This window comes from Nomascus leucogenys, chromosome 25 (genome assembly GCF_006542625.1).
Source record: "Nomascus leucogenys isolate Asia chromosome 25, Asia_NLE_v1, whole genome shotgun sequence".
NCBI classification, from domain to species: domain Eukaryota; kingdom Metazoa; phylum Chordata; class Mammalia; order Primates; family Hylobatidae; genus Nomascus; species Nomascus leucogenys.
In genome coordinates, this window is record NC_044405.1 from 20,072,996 (window position 1) to 20,091,955 (window position 18,960).

The following is an 18,960-nucleotide window of genomic DNA, read 5'->3' on the forward strand; positions in this document are numbered from 1 at the left end:
AAAAAAAAAAAGAAAGAAAAGAATAAAGGAAATTATTTGGAGGCTGCTTTTTATTGAAAGGGAAACCTTAGTGAGGACTTTCTTACCTCACTATCTGCCTAAATAATTTCTTTTTAACTCCTGTATCATTATAACCCTTCTTCACGTGCTTCTGCATTCCCATGGTGTTGAACTTCAAGCTGTGATGGGGAGTGGCTGTGTTCTCCTCCCATTCCATGGAATTCCCTCTCTTTGAGGGGCGGGGGGTAGAAAAATGTCAGCCGCCCACTGCTGAGGCTTTCTTAGCACCAACCCCAAAAGTCAGAAAGAACCTTAGCCTTTTCACCGCTACAGAGGACTGCGGTGTGAGCCCCTTCACAGCTAGGGGGGGCTGCGGTGTGAGCCCCTTCACCGCCAGGGAGGGCTGTGGTGTCATTTCTGGAAAAGGAAGCAGTTCTCTGGGAGCTTGCCACCTCCGCCACGGGTCAAGGTGTGCCCAGCCGTCCAGGTGCGCCCTTCTCTGGACCTTTTACAAGAGGTTCGTCTGGCTCCCAGACACGAATGCCTGGCCAGGGATTTTTGCCTTTTTGTCTCCTGGCTGAGGATCTGTTTGCTTTGCAATTTAGAAAGGGACTTAAGTTTTTAATTTTCACTTGGATTAGGTATAGGATGTGTTACTTTTTAGGAGAAAAAGAAATCAGTGGTTCTTCAAGGACTGCACAATTTGGCATAAAAATCTCACTAGTTGAGGCTCGTTAAAAGGCACCCTGCACTCCATAATTGTCTGCTCTGGTGTGTTCAGGTTTGGAAGAGTAGTGATGATGATGTTGATGATGATAATGACAATAATAGCTACCTTTATTGGGTGCCCAGGGATTCCAGTGTATCACACACAGATCTTGCACAATGTAGGTGCATGTATCCCTATTTTTTTTTAAAAGGGAGAAACTGAGGCTCAGGGAGAACAACTGAATCGCCCGAGGCCACACAATTAGTAGGTAGAGGGCCAAGGTTCACACAGCTCTCCCTGGCTCCAACGCCAGCACCCATTCCCGTCCACCATGTTGCCTTGGAGAAACCTGATGTTGCCTGAAAAGGGAAATTTCAACTCATCAGGCAAATGGAGAGACTCATAATTTTTTTTTGATTTACAGAACTATTCAAAATCAAGAAGTTTCAGATCAATTTAAATATTGCATTTTAAGTTAAAACCATCAGACTGGGGGCTGGGCACAGAAGGCAGCCTGGCGGACTTGATGCCGGTGACTGGGGCCGTCTCACTTTCTCTCCCACCTCCTCTTCTCCTCCTCCCATAGATGTGACTCTCAGTGGGTGATCTCTTAGTAGTGAGTATTTGTGAACTTCTGGAAGGGAAAAAGTTCATGGACTTTGGCCCAGGAAAGAATGAGCAGGGAGGAGCTGTGAGGCACTTTCTATGGGGGACCCGGCCCCAGGCACACGGGAGCCACTGGATTCAGGCCCCCGTCATTTTGTGAGCGTTTCCTGTGCACTAGGAACCCCCTGATGACCGAAGATGGGGGGCTGTTGGCTCCAGAAACCCTCATAGAAAGGGGCAGAGAGACCCCAGCTCCCCCACCTTTTCCTCGTGGAAGCAATAGAAGACCCAATAGGGCTGAACCCTGCCCGTGTCCCAGGACCGTCTGCAGGGGACGGGACAATCTCTGGGTCCTGTCTTTATCCAAATATCAGGCCTCCATGCAGGGGTGTGGGGGCGCAGGCTGGGGGCGTGGTGAGCAGCCAGGGCTCCCGCGTGTCTCTTTCACAAGCACCCACCATTGCACATGCCAGATGCTGACAGTAATATCCCTCAGGCCCTCCTGGGTTGAGTTTACAACTCACACATTCCACGAGGGGTGTTCATCAACCCCGCACGTCAACCCCCTAGCGTCAGTTGTACATGCAGTGAAATTTCCTGTGCTTCAGGGACTGACACCCAGCCTCCATGGGCAGGGCAGGCACAGGGGAGGTGGGGAGGGCTGGCTGTGTGGCTTGAAGGCCAAGATCTTCCTGCTTGGCCACGAAGTGCATGTTTGACTGCCAGTGTCCAAAGCGTGTGAGGCCACTGGGCATCCAGCAAAGGGCCGGGAAGGGATTCAGGGAAGTGTGTGGGTGGGACTGGGAGGAGGGAGTCACCTCCCGTCTGATCTGCCTTAACTCTTTCTCTCTGGCTTTTCATCAGTTCGGTTCAGCTGCCAACAGAGAGAGCCCTGGCTGGGTCTTCTGGCCCCTTTGTTCCCCTCTGAGGACGACTCTCTGGCCTCCCACACCTCACTCCATCTCTGACTCTGGCCTCCTCTGGTCACCTACTGTTTTTATTCAGCCTGAAGGCCCCCTGGCAAGCTGGAACGGAGCGGCCCATTATCACTCACTCACTCTCCATATCCTGCGATGGATCCAAATCAGCTGCTTGCTCCCAGATCCCTCCACCAGATGCCACGTCTTTCTCCTGGTTTTCTGCAGGGACCAGCATCCTTCCCTGCACACAGGATGCATGTCCTGCCTCCTTGGTTGAAAGCCAGTTATCAGAAAATAACCAATTAAAATATTACCGCTTTGTGGCCCCTTTATCTTCTCTCCACCACCTCCAAATTTTTTCATTGTGTTTGGGCAGAGTAAAGTGCTTACTTGATGGAACATGTTTACCATGTAAGCCCACACAGAATTTCCTGGAAAGATGGTAGAATCAAGAAGGTGGTAGGGGGTGGCCTGCTCTGGTGAGAAGGAGAGTGTGGGGTGTTGAGGAGCAGCCAAGAATGTCTTGGGGAGTCATCGCCCTGTCAGGTCTGCGCCAGGATGCCGGGTGTTTGTTTGGTCCTTTGAAGGCAGCAGTGGGGCAGGGAGCTGTCTAGTGGAAGGTGGCTGTGTGGGTGGTGCCCTGTACATGTAACTCCAGACCACTGGAGAGGCCATTTGCCTGAACAAAAAGAGGGAATTAAGAAAAAGGCCTTTTATCTAAATTTGGGTAGAGTAAGTATGAAAGGAGCCAGCAGGAGAGTCTGTAATTTAGAGAGGGCGTGTGGTGAGGAGGAACTGGTGACCTTGTGGTGCCATTTGGACCCGCACAACTCGGACCTTGGTGGGGAGCCCTGAGACAGGGAGGTTCGCAAGGCCAGGACCCAGCAGAACCCCCAAGTTCTCAGATGCTGAGGCTGGTATCCCGGGCCAACAGAGTTTTCCAGAATGTGGCATCAGAGGCATTGCAGGCACCGTTTCTTTCTTTCGAGAATTACCTTTGGAGGAACTCAACAAAGTTGAATTTGAAAGGCAAACATGCAATTCTGGGTTATCCAAGCACCTAAGTCTTCGCTGGAAACAAAAGACACTCTATGTTCTCAAACTGCTTGATTTGATTTAATCAGAAATGTATATGTACAAAAATTTCCTTCGTAAGCTGAGAATCCTGCTGAGAAATTTTAGGCCAGAGTGCACTTAGCCTGAGAGAATTATCAGCACTGGGGGAAAATGAAAACTGTGTATGATAAAATGTCCCAATTATGGCGACAGTGTCAGTTATTCCCTCGGAATATATGTCTTTATCCCGTCATCTTGTCTGGCTAATGAATATGACCAAGGCCATCCTCTCCCATTATTGCTCAATAATGGGCAATGGAGATGGCGTATCTTCGCCTTTATTTTTGCTGGCACATCCAGGCACTGAAGCACATTAAAGTAATAAAATTAGGCAGCAAGGCATCCCAGTCACTCCCACCACGTTCCCGTAACCTCCTCATTTACAACAGACTGAGACAGAAAGGAATTTTTTAGAGCAATTTGCGATGAGGCAACACTGGATATGTAAATTCTGTTTTATTGGCAGTCACCGCTGCTGGCTAATTCTAAAATGCCTAACAGCCTTCGGTTCACTAGCCATGCTGGGTCGGGACAATTCGGTTTTAAGGCCACAAAGGGGGAAATGTATAATTGCAACTTTCTTCCGTGTCTTAAGCGGTGGCTGAACAGATATTGTCCCATCCTCTTTCTGGCCAGATGTTCTGTCCCAGTGGCAGATCCGAGAAGGGGCCTGTTAAGTTTAAGTTTTTACTGAGTTGGATGACTAAGGCAGTTTTCAGCTTTTGAAAAATTTATTGCTCCTACCGGCTTTATTCCCCCTAAAGAAGTAGCTGCCAGGGTTCAGGAAATAGCAAGAAAAACAATTTCAAGGGAAATCACTAACTTGAGTTTGAGACCAGAGACCGAGCAGGCGGAGAGCCCCGTGCAATATACTTATTCTGCAGATGCCACGGTGGAAAGAGGCCACCGCAAGAAGGGCCCATTCCAGAGGCAGAGCTTTGTCGAGGGGCGCTTGAACAACATGCCCCTCACTGGAACGGGACCCACACACTCGGGAGAGATTTGCCACATACACAGTGAGTTATAAGAGGATTCCAAAGGTTAGAGAGACGGGAGAAAAAACGAACACAGTTGCCCCACTTCGCAGAACTTATTTTAGACTTTGCTGTGCTTCATGTAACTACTATAAAATTAAGAGGCTTACAAGCTGCACGGCAAGTCAGGACTGGCCAAAACATGTGGCCTTGCACTTTCTTCTCCCCGCTCCGCCTTTGCTTGGCTTGACTGTGCTCAAACCTGCAGTAGTTAAGAAAGTTCCACGGTTTAAGAGGGTTCCCAGGTCATCAGCCACTGGGAGTTTTCTCTAACTCAGCTCTGCACTTCCCCTTGCTCCAGAACACGGAGTGAGGAGGAGATGGGGGTGGCCTTCGAAATGGCCATAGGGTGGTGGGACCCCAAGGTGGGGAACAGCCTCAGGTGGACGAGGGGATGCTTTTCAGAGCCCATCTGCAGGGAGTTGTTGTGACCACTTGGATGTATGTGTCATAACTGTCCACCTTCCACCGTTCAGGCTCCCAGCAACTTCAAGACACCTGGGGAGATTCTCAGACCCTCCCCTCTAATCGATGGAGAGGAAATTAATGCTGGCTTGGGGAGGGGAGAGTGGGAGAGGGTGTGACACACAGGCCCAGAGCTCAGGGACTCTGAATTCCGTAATCTGGGTCTATTGGTGCCCCTTCATATGCAGTAAGGTCACCTATTAACTCTGCGTTTATGGAGCTGTATTTATCACCTGGAAAGCCCTGCAAGTCTTCTTATCAATGGATCATCCAATTGGGGGTTCACATTGTTTTGTCTTACACATTGACAATAATGCTGGTGGCCCCAGCCTTGTCTCTTGCCCAAGATTGGACTAAGGCTGAACTTCTCACAGCATGGTTTCCGACCACTGGCATTATATCACTTTGGAGGAACATGTTAAAAATTCACATTCCTGGGCCCCATGCAGCAGTACCCACTGAATCGAACTCTGTATATTTTTTAAATTACTATTTTAGCATTCTTTTCTTTTGTATTTAGGTAAAACTTATTGCTTTAGGCTGTTCTCGCATTGCTATAAAGAAATACCTGAGAGTGGGTAATTTATAAAGAAAAGAGGCTGAGTTGGCTCAAATGCTGCAGGCTTTATAGGAAGCATGGTGCTGGCATCTGCTCAGCTTCTGGGGCAGCCTCACAAAGCTCACAGTCATGGAGGAGGGCAAAGGGGGAGCAGGCCCGTCACATGGCCAGAGCAGGAGCAAGAGAGAGGGAAGTGCCACATACTTTTCAACAGCTCAATCTTGTCAGTCTTGCAAGAAATCCCTCACCATCGAAAGGGGAGCAGCAAGGGGATGGTGCTAAACCATTCATGAGAAATCCACCCCCTGACCCAATCACCTCCCACCAGGCCCCACCTCCAATAATGGGGATTACAATTCAACATGACATTAGGGCTGGGACAAATATACAAACCATATCACTTATATTCAGTAAAGTACCCAAACCTTAAGACTTTTATCACTCAAATACACCCGTTTAGCCACCATGCAGATCAAGACATAGAACAACATTGCCACCACCCAGAAGGCTTCCTTCTGTCCTTCCGAGACAATAGTATCTTCCAGGGACATCTGCTGTTCTGACTTCCACCATCATAGACAAGTTTGCCCTTTACCTACCCTGAATCATGCAGGACGCTTTGAGTCTGGTGTCTTTCTCTCAATATTGTGTGTGTGAGATGCACCCACACTGCTGTTTGTAGAATAGCTAGTTCTTTTCCATTGTGGTGTAGTGTCTCAAGGCATGGAAATACTAAACTGACACATGTATTCCACTCTTGATAGTATCTGGGTTGTTTCCAGGTTTTAGCTATTATACCAAAGCTGCTAAGAATATTTGATCCTTGGAGAGGATCGAGAGATAGAGGGAGGGAAAGGGCGTGTCTTTCTTTTTCACCTTTGGGGATAAAGGGAGTTCCCATTGCTGCTCCTTGCATCTGTGAGCTGCTGCTCAGAGGCCCAGCGTGGCAGGCAGTGGTGAGGTGGTGGGGAAGGAAGAAAGAAAATGCTCAGTGCAGTGCATACATGTGCATGTGCATATATGTGTGTGTGTGTGTGTGTGTGTGTGTGTGTGGTGTTCTCTCCCCCATCCCCTACATCCACCGCCAACTCCACGTTGAGGCTGGTAAAATGGCCTCAGGAGGATATTCACAGTGTCATGACCATTCGTGTCAACCTGCAATGATTCTGCATGTGCATGTTGTGGTGTCGGCATTTATAATTGTGAGACTGGCTCAGACAGAAATCTCCTTCTCCACTTGTAGGCTGGTTATGATGGTGAGAGTATCGGAAATTGCCCGTTTTCTCAGCGTCTGTTTATGATTCTCTGGCTGAAAGGCGTTATATTTAATGTGACCACAGTGGACCTGAAAAGGTAAGACAAGGCATCTGCCTTACTGAAATAACTGTACCTAGTTCCCTGCACACACACACACACAGACCTGAGGCCCACGGTGCTGCATGAGCTTGTCCATCCTCAGTCAGAGTCTGAACTGAGGCCCACGTGTGGGCCAAGCAGTCATGACAGGGTCGGCTGGGCTGGAGTGAGGAAGGAGTAGGAGCTGGGGGTGCCGTGAAGAACCTGCTCCCCCAGTTGCTGGTCAGCCATGACTCTCCCAAGCCTGTCTGAGCACCATCCCTGGCTGGTAACACTGGGGAGAGTTAACTTTTTCACCTCCATTTGTGGATGTGCCCCTTTGTGCTCCGTATTCACAAAGGGGCACATCAACAAGCCCATCATTTGTTAACGAATGCCTTTACTTTCATCGCCAGCAAGACATTTTCGTAAACCCACCATCTACTTTGCAGTTCTCAAGAGCTGCTTCTCTTAAACTGTTGAGGACATGGCTAAGCCCTGGAAATGAGTCCAGATTCTCGCAGCAGCCCATAAACACTGCTGTTTCCTCCCACCTAGGAAACCCGCAGACCTGCAGAACCTGGCTCCTGGAACAAACCCTCCTTTTATGACTTTTGATGGTGAAGTCAAGACGGATGTGAATAAGATCGAGGAGTTCTTAGAGGAGAAATTAGCCCCCCCGAGGTAGGCCTCAGAAAACCAGTGTTCGTAACTTGATTGTCACTTTCCCCCACCAGTAGTCAATTCTAAAGCTCTGGGCAGTGTGCGTGTGTGGTTTTCTGCAGCCCACGGTGCTCACTTCCTTAATCATACCCCTGGTGTAACCAGATTAGAGTTCGGGGGCCTGGGTTTCATTGTGCTGCACCTGCAGCTTGGCAATCAGGGTTTGATGGCCGGAAGTGGGAGGAGATGGGTCCAGGGTGGGTGGTTGGCTGTATCCTAGACACCCTGCTGGAAGCTATGGAGTATGTGTTAGGAAGAAGTATCATGGATTTTTGGACCTCGGGGGACCTATTTCTACTCTATCCCCTTCGTTTTACTAGGGAGGGACCTGAGACCAGCAAGGCCAGGTGGGGTCCTGTGTCCCAGGACTGGCCACTGCCAGGACACAACAACAATCCAAACCTCTCCGTCCAGTGCCATTGTCCTAGATGGTGTTACTTCCCAACCTTTGAGAGGAAAAGGGTCAGGAAAACGTTGAAGGAAAGCTTTTCATTTTTATACCCAGAGAAAGCTGTTTTTCTCCATTGTATAATATTATCTTAACTAAAACATTGCTTGTCTGTGATTCTCCAATTTTGAACTTTTCAAGGTATCCCAAGCTGGGGACCCAGCATCCCGAATCTAATTCCGCAGGAAACGACGTGTTTGCCAAATTCTCAGCATTTATAAAAAACACGAAGAAGGATGCAAACGAGAGTGAGTACCTCCCATCCTCCTGTTTTCTGTTTCAACACAGACTCGAGCCTTAGGGTGGCGGCTCATACGCTCCTGGGGCATTCCCATCTATTTCCCAGTGGGTAGAGAAGTGAGTCTGGAGCTACAGAAAAAGTGCCTCCAACTTTGAATCTGCGCATGGGCTTCAAGAGATGGAATGCTTCTTTTGAGGCTGGGGACTCAGAAAATGACATTTTTAGGGAAAATAGTCATCACCCAGGTGTTCCGGACACACCGTGGGAATCGTGTTCAATGATGTTTCTGCCAGTCCATGTTTCCCCACAGGCTTTCCATAAGTATTTTTGAATAAATAAATCACTTCTAGAAGTAGCAATATTGTGTAGACAGCAGTGTGATTTTCCGGGGAGGAGTGAGCCCTTAATTCAGATATTCTGCATCCACCTCTTGCCTTCCCAGCACCCATTGCTGGCTGGCCACGTCTCAGCGAGGAAGGGAAGCAAACTCCATCACAGCTGGTGAAAAGTAACACGCACTTGGAAGACCTCTCTTTGTGATTTCTTGCCTTTCTGTTTTAGTTTATGAAAAGAACCTGCTGAAGGCCCTGAGGAAGCTGGATAATTACTTAAATAGCCCTCTGCCTGATGAAATAGATGCCTACAGCACCGAGGATGTCACTGTTTCTGGAAGGAAGTTTCTGGATGGGGACGAGCTGACGCTGGCTGACTGCAACCTCTTACCCAAGCTCCATATTATTAAGGTTCATCTTCCCTCCTGACACGTGTGCTGAGTACATGAATGGGGCTTTGTTTTATTTTGTTTTTACTTGTGTTTGGGCCAGACACTTAAACAGTCTGAAATGTGGACACTGGGATTAAAAACACTAGTTCTGTTCCGGGCAGCCAAGCCCCAGCTTTCACACACACAGAAGATGGGCTTCGGGTGTTCTTGGGAAGTGCCTAGGAACCTGGCCCCACCTTCTGCTTCTCTCTCAGCCTGACTCACACAGCCTAAAGAGAGGTTATGTGAAAAGAGCCTGAGGAATTTCATAGATTATACCTGGCATTAGCAATTGAGAATTGGAGATGAGGCGTGTGGAATCTGGGGCTATTCAAATGTGAACTCAGTCAACTGTTGGTGATTGTAGGGCTCCCCACATGGCCCTTTCTAGAGATGACAGAGGAGTGTCCTGTTAGCTCTTAATAGTCACCCTTGGCCAGGTACAGTGGCTCATGCCTGTAATCCCAATGATTTGGGAGGCTGAGGTGGGAGGATTGCTTGAGGCCAGGAATTCAAGACTAGCCTGGGCAACATAGTGAGACCCCATCTATACAAAAAATAAAACAAAAATTAGCCGGGCATGGTGGTGTGTGCCTGTAGTCCAGCTACATGGGAGGCTGAGAATGGAGGATCACTTGAACCCCGGAACTTAAGGCTGCAGCGAGTTAAGGAGGTGGCACTGCACTCCGGCCTGGGTGACAGAGCGGGACCCCGTCTCTAAAAACAATTAGGTTATTAATTATTTATTTATTTTTAAAAAATTGACCCTCAACATCCAGGGAACAGCTGGCAGCTTTCAGCTGAGTCTCTGCAATATTTGGTGCCCTGGCTTCCCATATAGTAGCTGAACATGATTTAAGAGCCATGAGTCATGTATTATTAGGGCTTAAAGACTTCCCAGACCAGTGGTTCTCCAACGTCAGTAGGCATACAAACTGTGTGGGGAGCTTTTTAGAAACGTGAGTCCCCTGGCCCGGTGTGGCGGCTCACGCCTGTAATCCCAGCACTTTGGGAGGCTGAGGCAGGTGGACGACAAGGTCAGGAGATCGAGACCATCCCGGCTAACATAGTGAAATTCCATCTCTACTAAAAATACAAAAAATTAGCCAGGTGTGGTGGCGGGTACCTGTACTCCCAGCTACCTGGGGGGCTGAGGCAGGAGAATCACTTGAATCTGGGAGGCAGACATTGCGGTGAGCCAAGATGGCGCCACTGAACTCCAGCCTGGGTGACAGAGCAAGACTCCGTCTCAAAAAAACAAACAAACAAAACCCCCCCAAAAAAGAAATGTAAGTCCCCAATCCACTGCCTGCGCTAGTAAATCAGAGCTTCCAAGAGTGACCCCTGGAGCTCCAAGCGGATATCCCCACACTCGGACTCCGTAGCTGTTGCTGTTTCTCAGCACAGCAGGGCTCCCAGCTGCACTATCACTTACAGGAGTTGAATGTGATTGCTGTGATGAGATTGCTACGTCCTTGGCCCTTAGCAGCTCCAGATACCTCAGGAAGAAGCCCATGCCTGCCTCTGGGGCATTTTTATGATTAAAATCCTGCCAGGGCCAGAGCCAGGTGGTTGGTATAAGTGTAGGGGAGATGGGAGAAACACCGGGAAAAATAAGTCATGGACTGTTTGTTCTAATAACACATTTAGTTAGCATTTAGAAATTACAAGTTAATGGCCAGGTGCAGTGGCTCATGCCTGTAATCCCAGCACTTTGGGAGGCCAAGATGGGCAGATCACTTGAGGCCAGGAGTTTGAGACCAGCCTGGCCAACATGGCAAAACTCCATCTCTACAAAAAATAAAAAAATTAGCCAGGTGTGGTGGTGTGCGCCTGAAGTCCCATGCATTCGGGAGGCTGAGGCATGAGAATTACTTGAACCCAGGAGGCGGAGGTTGCAGTGAGCACTCACTCCAGCCTGGGCAACAGAGCAAGATTCTGTCAAGAAAATTATAAATAATAAATAAATTACATGCTAGCTTCACACAGTCTATGGTGCTGAGGCTCCTGTGGGCTCCCAGCCATCCCTGGTGACTCTGCTTCATTCTTTTGCCTTTGTCTTCCTGCATTTCTTCTTTCTATCCTCTTCCCCTCTCAGTGCTGGCCCTGTTGCTCCCTTCTTCTCCCTTCCTTTTTGTGCTTGAGGATACTGACTTGAAATGCAGGCCTTCAGGAGGTTGCTGATCCCTTAGGCAGATGTCTTTTCAATAGCTTTGCCAGTCCACGGACATACAAAATTTAATGAAAGCGTCTCCACCTCTCAAAACCTGTGAAATTTGGGAGCTGCCTTCTAACAGGATATTTATGTAGTTGTGTTTTGATTGAGTCCCTTTTGGTAAATGCTTTTTAGTCCCTACTGTGACCAGCGTAACATTGCAGAAATACATGAAAGTTGAGGAAGAGGGGGAGAAATATCCCAGCCACAGAGCATTCGTGGCACCTTGTTTAGCTCCCATGAGAAAAGACGATTTTAAATTTCAGTAGAAAGGGTAAGCTTTAGAGTGAGATTGCAGTTCACAGCTCCACTATAAGACCCAGCAGCAAAATCTACAAAGCCATTTAGCACTCACAATACCCAATAGCTTAATGATCTTCCAGGATGGAGTACTTCTGAAAGGAAATGAGAATCAATCTAAGGGAATTATGGTAAAAGATGAGAGTGTGAAGGGATTTATAATTTATTCCCCTGCCAGAAACCCAGCAAAAACAATATAAAAACAGGGTATTAGCTTCATCTTTTGTAAAACTACAAAGGGATGACAGATCACCGACTGAAAGAGTAGGAAGCTTCTTTCAGTGGGAGGAGCCACAGAACCATTACATGTTTCTCCGTATCTTTAGCAAAGTTCAGATTTCTCAAAAGGTAAAGAACACAGTCCTGAAATGCCCAACTCAAACTTCTTTGCTTGAGGCCTAGAGCATGAGGTGGGCCAGGAGGGAATCGGGGAACTTCCCTCTAGAGACCATTGTTGAGCTGAGATCTCTAAGGAGGCAGAATTGAAGGAGGAGCCACACAGAGATGCCATCTTTCTAGGCTGTGACCCAGCACCTAATCCAGAGGAACAATCTGGAGGGGAAGTAAAGAGGGAGGAAAGGAGGGAAGTGGCATTTTGCATTGTGACTGCTGAGCAGAGAAAACAATCTAGGCCCCAACCAGTCAAGAGAGAGACTGTGAATTGCCCAAACTTCGTTTTTAGCCATAGTGGCCTTCTGCCTAATCTGTGAGCCTCAGAGTGGAGGATGCCCTAACCCTAACCCTAACCCTAACCCTAACCCTAACCCCAACTCTAATGTGTCTCTCTGGGGCAGAGCAGTGGTTGGTGACAAGGTGCTTGGGAGCACATATTCCAGTTGGTTGGCCACCTGCCCTGTCTCCCTCCCTTTGCCTTCCCCACTGCTGTTAAGCAAATGATAGGTCCAGTAGGTCTGCCTCATTCAAAGATGGCCAATACCAGAGAGAATGCCAGTGAGACCTTGGTGTAGGCGGAGTTGATTGAAAAGGAGGGGGTGGGGGAGGAATGATAAAGACAAGAAACAAAAACAGAAAAAAGGCAGATGGGAAATACATATATGATCAAGAACTGCTCCTCCAGCACATTAAAGAACGTTTCATACAGACATTTTTCTACCGCCTCAAAGAAATGAAAGAGAATATGGGTTTTTTGAGAAAAATCTCAAAGACAGGACACAAGATATTCAAAAATATATTATCACAAAGGGGATGGAAATCAGGCTGGAAGAGCTCAAGAAGAAAAGTAAAGACAAATAAAAGAACTGCAGAAATAAAAGTCCTGTTAGAAGTAGTAAGACACAGACGAAGACATTGCTGAAATTGATTTCCTCTGACATTCACACACATCTTGTAGAGTTGGTTGTGGTATGTGGAATGTGTTTGTAGCCTTGCTGTCAGTGATTTGGAAGACAAGCCTGAGAAAATCATCTAAAATCAAATAGGGAAGAGCAAAAAAGGTGATTAGAGAGATCCCAGATATACATGACCAGGAATAAGAGAACAGAAAAGGAAAAGGAAAGGGAAAAAAAAAAAGAGAGAGAATGTTCAATGGGGAAATTACTTTCAACTAAAGGATGACCTGAATCTTTAGTTTAAATGACATGCCATGTTAAACATTGCCCCCAGAAAGATCAATACACTGAGACATACTTGATACATTACTGAGCTTTGAGAATAAAAAACAACCCTTTTTGGCACCTAGACAATAATAATACTATAATAACAACAACAGTAATAATAATAAAAATAATGAAATAGAGTAAAGCCACTGAAACGGGAGAAATTCAGACTGGCCCCAGATGTCTTCATGAACCCATTAAAAATCAGAAAATTGTGGTTTAACATCTACAGAGAATTAAAGAAAATGATGTGTGAGGTAAGAATTTTATATCTAGGCAATTACCGTTTTCACCTAGATCTCTGGTCTCTTTTTTAAAAAACATAAAATTGTTCTATGATGAAATAATAAAATCATAATCAAAGTAAGAATCCAGAAACAGAGAAGGTGTGTGAAATAAAAGAACAGGCCCTAAACAGAGAACCCCTTTAAATCTGAAACTAGTCCTAAGACCAAACAGCAGTGGGAATTAATACGGACAGAATAGAGTCAGAAGATAATAAACTATGTCGTTACCACCATTGGAAGGAGGATAAGAGAGAAGAAATGGAAAGAAGCATAGATACGTAAATTCCCTCATTAGTCATCATCAGGAGTTAACAGACAGCATCTAAAATTAGTAAATCAAGGCCAGGCACAGTGGCTCACACCTGTAATTCCAGCACTTTGGGTGGCTGAGGCGGGTGGATCACTTGAGGCCAGGAGTTCGAGATCAGCCTGGGCAAAATGGTGAAACCCTGTCTCTACTAAAAAGACAAAAATTAGCTAGGTATGGTGGTGCAAGCCTGTAATCCCAGCTACTCTGGAGGCTGAGGCAGGAGAATCGCTTGAACCTGGGAGGTGGAGGTTGCAGTGAGCCGAGATCCTCCACTGTACTCCAGCCTGGGTGACAGAGTGAGACTGTCTCAAAAAAAAAAAAAAAAAAAAACTCGATAAATCAAAAAATACAGAATTCCTATATATGTAAAGTTATATAGGAAACCACTGGAGAGTTAACATGACCATAAACCTTTTAAATGACCAGAAAGGGGGACACACACATGCATACAGAAGAAAGACAGAAAACCAAGTTCAGTGTCACGTTCATAGACATGGCCTTAAACAATGTACTCAGGAAAGTTAAAATAAAAAGATGGGCAAAGAAAAACCAGGTACATACAAACAAAAGAAAAACGGACTTCTTAACGTGAGCATCAAGAAGTTGGCATTCAAGGAAGAGGTGTCAAACAATTTAGGAGGCTCTTTGAAAATTATATGGTCCTTCTTTGCTGTCACATTCCATCAATGACTGCTGGCCTCCGAAGTCTGCGCAGTAAGTCCCAAAGATCTTCTCGTTAACCCCATGCCTGCATCATGCAGACATCCTGGGAACCAGTGGGACGGGAGGCAGTGAAGCCCAACTGGCCTTTGTGGCTCTGGGTCTCCATTTCAGGTTGAATTGTGCCCTCCTCCCAATTCCTGTGTTGAGATCCTAACCCCCAGTAGCTCAGAATGTGACCTTATTTAAAAATAGGGTCTTTGCAGATGTAATTAGTTAAAATAAAGTCATACTGGAGTGAGATGGACCTAATCCAGGATGGCCAGTATCCTTGCAAACTGGGGAAATTTGGAAACAGAGACACAGGGAGAAGGCTGTGTGAAGATGGAGTTATGCTTGCACAGCCAAGGCACTGCCAGAAGTGGAGAGAGGGCCTTCCCTAATGCCTTCAGAGGATGCATGACCCTGCTGAGACCCTGATCTTGGACTTCTGGCCCCCAGAACTAGGAATCAGTAAACTTCTCTTGTTCTAAGCCTCCCAGCATGTGTTACTTTATTATGGCAACCCTAGCTAACTGGTACAGTCCCCAGTGTTCTGCACATCTTTGTGACTAATTCCCCAACTGTACTCCTCTTTCTAGAGGAAGCATCTCACACCACTGTGTTCCTCATGGTGCTATCTCTCAACTGCTTTTTCCTTACACCCACTGTCCCCACGAGGGTAGGTATTTGCATCTGCTTTGTTCATGAATCTCTCCTCCACACAGGCAGGCCCCAGGATCAGATGATGCTCTTAGTGGCAGCATGATGGCATTCAGGAGGAATAACAGGCACAGATGTTTGGGACTGGAGGAAGTGAGGTTCAGCAAGTAGGAAGAAGAGAGGGCATCATTTAAACGGCAGATCCACCATGCATCTTTATTCACATAGCACCAAATAACACAGTAGCACAACATATAGAAAGAAATAACAGGCAACACAAGGAGAAATCCACCAGAGTCCAGAGCATACTCGTGCCAGCGGATCCCAAGGCCAGTCTGTGACAAATTGGTGGGCAGAACTATGTGCAGCCACTGTAGTGGGTCCAGGACCTTTATAGCCCTCCCCACACCCAAGATGGCCCTATGCAAGTCAAGACGCCATGGTAGGTAGCCCGGATGACTATAGGATGACATGGGGAGCTGGGAAAAAATGTATTACATGCCTCAAAAGAATGGACTATCTGACTTGGGAGCCTACCTTAGCAAGTTTTCCCTTTACTGATCATTTTTCTCTTCATTTTCAGATTGTGGCCAAGAAGTACAGAGATTTTGAATTTCCTTCTGAAATGACTGGCATCTGGAGATACTTGAATAATGCTTATGCTAGAGATGAGTTCACAAATACATGTCCAGCTGATCAAGAGATTGAACACGCATATTCAGATGTTGCAAAAAGAATGAAATGAAGCTGGGCTGTTTTCTGTCTTATTTCTCAGTTGAGTGAGCGAGGGTACGAAAAGGGTGTGTTCTATGCATTTCCCCCAAATAAGTCCTTCACAAAATAACACCTGTAGTGGGATCCACTCAACCCCAAATGATACATGGCCTTGTAAATTGTCAACTCCCTTGTATATCTGAATATACCAGTATCTGTTGCTAGACACACCAATTGTCCAGTTTATGTTAATTTATATCTGTGACATTCACTGACATTGGAATCTATAATATTTAGGGCATGTGTTTTTCACTTTAAGTTTGAAAACAAATTAGGTTTGCGTTCAGTTCCTTCAATTTTTAAGAACTGGTCTCTGAGAGTTTTTTAAATCATTGAGAGCCTGTTTTTCTTCTCTAAAACATTAGTTTAATTTTCTTCAAAATGAAAATATTGCTTTGTAATTACAAAGTGAGACACACCAGTCTTGATATTTTAAAGCAATATCAGAGGGTGTAAAGAAGGACATTTAAAAAATCACCTAAAATTTTACTCCACTTAATTACTGAAAACTTACTGGAGAACATCTTCCAGGTCTTCAGTGTCTTGCTTGCTCTCTCTCTCTCTGTCTCTCTCTCTGTCTCTCTCTGTCTCTCTCTCTCTCTCTCTCTCTCTCACACACACACACACACACAATTTCATTCATATATGGTATTGCGTTATTTTATTTTAAAGCACTGGTGAGGGGACCTCTTGGTAATGCCTGGATGATGGTACACAGAGGACTTACACCATACAAAAAGACTGGGCACTGCAGTGCCAGAGAAGATGCTTGAGGTTAGATTTTAAGGAGTGGGGAATTGTGGAGCCCACAGATGCGCACGCAAGGACCAGCAGGAACCGGAAGCCCTGGCTCACCCCACTCTGCCTCATTTCTGCCCCCAGGATGCCACTGCCTCTGCTTCCAGGAAAGGCAAGGAGGAGGGTGCTTATCGGTGCCTCTGGTTCCAGCTTCCTGTCCTTGCTCCCTCCCCTCTCTTGGAGACTGTGCCTTCAGCAGGACTCTTAATAGCTGCTGCAACTTGGAGAACCTCCCTGCCCTGAAACGTGAACCAAGCACACCTTGATTCCTTCTCCTGGTGGCTCTCTCTGAGACCCAGCTCTGTAGTCCCTCAGTGCTGGTGGTATCGTGTGGGGCTAGCACGGTCACTGATGCTTCTCTGCCCTTCATTGTCTCATCTAGACATCAAGCAGGGAAAATCCAGGGAGATTAAATTCATGGTGACAAGTCCTGGGCAGTTCTGGTAAATGGTCCAGCTAGGGAGGAAGTAGAAACTATTGACTCAAAAGAGTTTCTGGCTGATCTGTGGCTTTGCCTCCACCATCCCTAACCAACCTCTCATCACAGCTTTGTGTGTGGGCTGAGTGCTGGCCTTAACCCCAGGCATGGAAGAGAAAATGTGAGGTTGTTTAGATACTCATCAAGACCTCACAGGAGCTGAGCCTTATCAGCCAGAATGTGTTCCTCGGACAGTCGCACACATCTTACAGAAAACCCTCCTTGTAGAGTTGATTGTGGTATGTGTTTGATGCTATAAAGCTCATTTTTAATGTGTACACCTGCTCTAGGGGCAATTCGTTTGAAAGAGCGTAAGATGCATTAACAGAAACTATCCTGGGATTAGGTGAAAAATGTCTAGCAAAAGAAACACAATCTTTAATAGAGTGGCCTCTTTCTCTCCTCGATTATGACTGCTGCAGTTTTACCCCAGCAGTCGGCTGTCTTTGTCAACCATACGTTTTTGGAGGTTGTGTCTAGCACGTGTCACCCTTGTCCACGTTGTTTCATGTCTGGTTAGGGAGCAGATTTTAAAATGTAGTTTTGTAACGTTACATTTAAGCATGATAAATGATTAGACTACCAGATGTTACTAGTGCTAACTTTGTATTCTTAGACATTAAAATGATTGACATAAACTCTTTGTGCCTTGAAAATGAACAAATTATAAAAATGTTTAAATGGAACCAATTTCCTTTGTGGTTTTTTTTTTTTTTTTTTGCATTTCCCGTTCTCCATTTAGGTTTCAAGAAATAAAATGAATGGTATGGGCTTCTTTTAAAATGGTGAGGACAGGCCCGGCATACAGGCATAGTGGCTCATGTCTGTAATCCCAGCACTTTGGGAGGCTGAGACAGGCAGATCACCTGAGATCAGGAGTTCAAGACCAGCCTGGCCAACCTGGTGAAACCCCATCTCTACTAAAAATACAAAAATTAGCCGGGCATGGTGGTGAGCGCCTGTAGTCCTAGCTACTAGGGAGGCTGAGGCAGGAGGATCACTCGAGCCTGGGAGGTGGAGGTTGCAGTGAGCTGAGATCATGCCACTGCACTCTAGCCTGGGCAACAGAGTGACACCCTGTCTCAAAATAAAATAAAATAAAATAAAATAAAATAAAATAAAATAAAATGGTGAGAGCAAGTTTGAACCTGAGATTATGGGCATTTGAATGAGAGATAATCTGTACTTCAGTTGCGAATCACAGACATTTTAAAGGAGCCTTAAAGAGGCCTGCAAAGACACCCGTGAACCGTCCTTGTCCAGGTGACTGGCACAGACACCCTGCTGGTGTTCTACTTTTATGTGGAGTTGTAGGAAAGGAGCTGGTTCTGGGTGGTCTTCCCCAGCCCTGTCCCAGCTCTGCCTTCAGCTCCGCCCCCAGCCCACACCTCTTGATTCCCCTAAAAACCTACTTGTGTGTAAGGAGGTGAGAAATATTCCAGGGCTGTTCTGCTGGACCAAAATCTTCATTACAGTGTGTTTTAAAAAACAAAATGCATTTGTTCTTCAAGACATACCATACAAAATGTAAACATGGACAAATAGTGAACAAATTATTCTTTTCAGGCTGTGTGGAAGTTTTTCTGGATGGAGAGGATTCCATTCTCAATTCTAGTTGTCCGAGAGGCCTGAAAATTAGTTCATAAAAACCCAAACTTTACCTTTTTTTTTTTTTAATTGAGGCAGAGTCTCGCTTTGCCGCCCAAGCTGGAGTGCAGTGACTCGATCTTGGCTCACTGCAACCTCTGCCTCCAGGGTTCAAGAGATTTTCCTGCCTCAGCCTCCCAAGTAGCTGGGATTACAGGGGTGTGCCAACACATCGTGCTAATTTTTTTGTTTTTAGTAGAGATGGGGTTTCACCGTGCTGCCAAGGCTGGTCTCAAACTCCTGAGCTCAGGCGA

General features: G+C 46.4%; 1 protein-coding gene across 3 annotated transcripts in view; it reads left to right on the plus strand.

Annotated features, from left to right (window-relative positions):
- Positions 1–15,755, plus strand: part of CLIC6 (chloride intracellular channel 6) — a 46,453-nt gene extending 30,698 nt beyond the window's left edge. For 2 of the 3 annotated variants that reach the window (XM_030806120.1, XM_004092742.3), the window contains 5 exons: positions 6,653–6,762; positions 7,303–7,428; positions 8,057–8,163; positions 8,718–8,899; positions 15,593–15,755. In XM_030806120.1, coding sequence (XP_030661980.1) covers positions 6,653–6,762; positions 7,303–7,428; positions 8,057–8,163; positions 8,718–8,899; positions 15,593–15,754 — 687 coding nt within the window. In that variant the 3' untranslated portion in view covers position 15,755. Of the gene's footprint in view, positions 1–5,370; positions 5,425–6,652; positions 6,763–7,302; positions 7,429–8,056; positions 8,164–8,717; positions 8,900–15,592 lie in introns of all 3 variants that reach the window. The other variant, XM_030806119.1, reaches the window with a different exon arrangement.
- Positions 15,756–18,960: the final 3,205 nt, after the last annotated feature.